The 2,191-nt window shown below is 41.0% G+C and overlaps 1 protein-coding gene across 1 annotated transcript; it reads left to right on the forward strand.

The window, feature by feature from the left end:
• Window positions 1-364: 364 nt before the first annotated feature.
• On the forward strand, window positions 365-1,819 carry LOC116179170. Its single transcript, XM_031498884.1, has 3 exons — window positions 365-478; window positions 638-795; window positions 837-1,819. The coding sequence occupies exons 2-3, from the start codon at window positions 688-690 to the stop codon at window positions 1,743-1,745; spliced, it is 1,017 nt and encodes a 338-aa protein (XP_031354744.1). The 5' UTR covers window positions 365-478; window positions 638-687; the 3' UTR covers window positions 1,746-1,819.
• The last annotated feature ends 372 nt before the right edge of the window (window positions 1,820-2,191 follow it).

A 2,191-nucleotide genomic window follows, 5' to 3' on the forward strand; every position in this document is an offset into this window, starting at 1 on the left:
CAATGAACCAATGATGTACAATTTAGCATTTATGTAGCCAATGGATTTTAGCTCATTTACGAAAGAAAGTTGCAGTATTATTAGTGTCCATTTGCCCGCCTTCGCGTCGTTTTCGTCTAAGTTAGATGGATCTTCGTCAAATGGTTGCCTTAGGATTGGTCCATCTCCAGTTTTATTTGATTGTACCGGCGATTATCAAATTCCCAAAAGTCTCGAAAAATGTGTTGATGTATACTGTACCTACCCCCTGTTGTACAGAAACTGTTGGTATACACATTATTTGGTCCATTAAAACTTTCTTAGGGTGTCGTAAATCTTCGTTCAGTATAAGATCACATCCGGCTTTTATCAAGTGTCATAAATAAAAGATTCGTTTAAATCATCTGTCACAGTTTCAGTGGATTTGTTTTTGTTTGGGAAATTTAAATAAGTGACGTTTTCTTCGTCAGGACTTGAGGGATGAAATACACACATTCATGTAAGTACCTACAATTGATCTCATTATTGAGTATTTATATAAACACATCATCGTGACTTAATTAATAACTTCTCGCTTCTTGTAAACAGTAATGATTCCTGCATTTCGTTAAAAAATGACAAGATAATTTTTGCATAGCGCATTGATTCCCTTTTGCAGCAGTGAACTTCATGTTGAAGTATCAATATCCGTGATCGGGTAAGTAAAGAATGTCTTCGAGAAACGACCCTTGGGCTATACGCCAATTAAGCAGTGTCAGTAGCATTGACAGCAGTACTGGCACGACAGAAATCGATCACAGTTCGTCCAGCTCCAGCGTAAGTTAGAGACTCCCTTCTGTATTTACCCTGGCCCTTAGTTTTCAGTCCATTCTCGTGGAACCAAGTCAACTTCTGACTTACCGATAAGAAATCGAAAATTTAATCATCGCGATTGCAGTAAGCGCAGTAATAAGCTTAGATCGGAGCACTATTATGAAATCAAACCTAGATCGGGGGGTGGTAACCCGAGGCAGCCCTTTGTGTGTTCACTGTATGTCACAACGCACGACTTGGTAAAAGGAAACGCGCGTCTAGATCTGGGCCTCGAGTCGCTCATTTCGAAAACGCGAAAGATAGTCACGGGTCAAATTCGTCTTCAGAAAACACTTTGCGGGCTCACGATCTCCTTTTCCAAAGAGAGTGATGTGGAGAGTGTCTTAAAGTTGCCCTTACAGGATATTTTTCGGGGACCAGTTCAGGTGGCAAGATTTATTACGGGAGAATACAGGTATCGGTCACGAGTACTGATTAAAGATGTACCGTGGTGCATACCGAAGGCTGAACTGGAAAAGGCGCTAAGAAAGCAGGGCATTCGTACGAGTAAGGTGATACGGACCAAAACGCACGTGACGGTCGAGGTACGCAACGCGTTAGAAATGCAGCGGTTGATCGACGAGGGATTGAACTTCTTTAACTGTACGTCCTTCAGTGCGATTCCAGAAAAGTATACGAACCAAGGAGAGTCCGACATTATTCAGTGCTTCAAATGTCAGGGGTTCTGGCACACGTCGACCCATTGTCGGTACGGGCCCCGGTGCGTCAGATGCGGCGAAAATCATAGCGTCGAAACTTGCCCCCATCCCCGTAGTACGCCGATTTGCTGTCATTGCGGTGGTTCTCACCATGCGGCGTACAAACTTTGCCCAGTACGTTTACGACTTGCCAATTTGACTTCTGTTGGATTCCAACTTTCGAAAGGGAACTCGTATCGAAATCATTTGTTTTAGGGGCGCTATTTGCAACAAAACTGGAACGTGTGTAATTGCCCATGATGGTCAATAAACAATATCTGTGTCCTGTATTTTCATTTGCAAGACTGTAATTTAATTATTTATCGCGAACTGCCAACGTATTAAATAACCAATGCTCATACCGCGTCGGTGTTTCATAATCTTTGACATGAAGGGAAAAATTACTTATTTTAAGGTAATTTGGTACGCATTTAGATCTATCTAACCGAAAATTCTTCCATTTTTGAAAAATTCAATGTTTAAAGTGTTTCTAAGATGTTCCATTCTATATTTGCGCATAGGGTTCGGGATTAGTGTTAAAATCTAGGTAAAAATGTTTATATTGTAGACCACAAGTGTTCGTACATAAGCCAATGCATAATCTTAGGTCGCCTTAACCTATCATTCGTATTGAAAATTACATACACTTTATCTGTCATAAG

The sequence above is a fragment of the Photinus pyralis genome, unplaced genomic scaffold, assembly GCF_008802855.1.
Source record: "Photinus pyralis isolate 1611_PpyrPB1 unplaced genomic scaffold, Ppyr1.3 Ppyr1.4_LG8, whole genome shotgun sequence".
Classification (NCBI taxonomy): Eukaryota; Metazoa; Arthropoda; class Insecta; order Coleoptera; family Lampyridae; genus Photinus; species Photinus pyralis.

Coding starts and splice junctions, on each gene's coding strand:
- LOC116179170 (XM_031498884.1), top strand. CDS start 688: ATGTCTTCGAGAAACGACCCTTGGGCTATACGCCAATTAAGCAGTGTC. Junction 796..836: donor ACAGTTCGTCCAGCTCCAGC/GTAAGTTAGAGA, acceptor CCTGGCCCTTAG/TTTTCAGTCCATTCTCGTGG.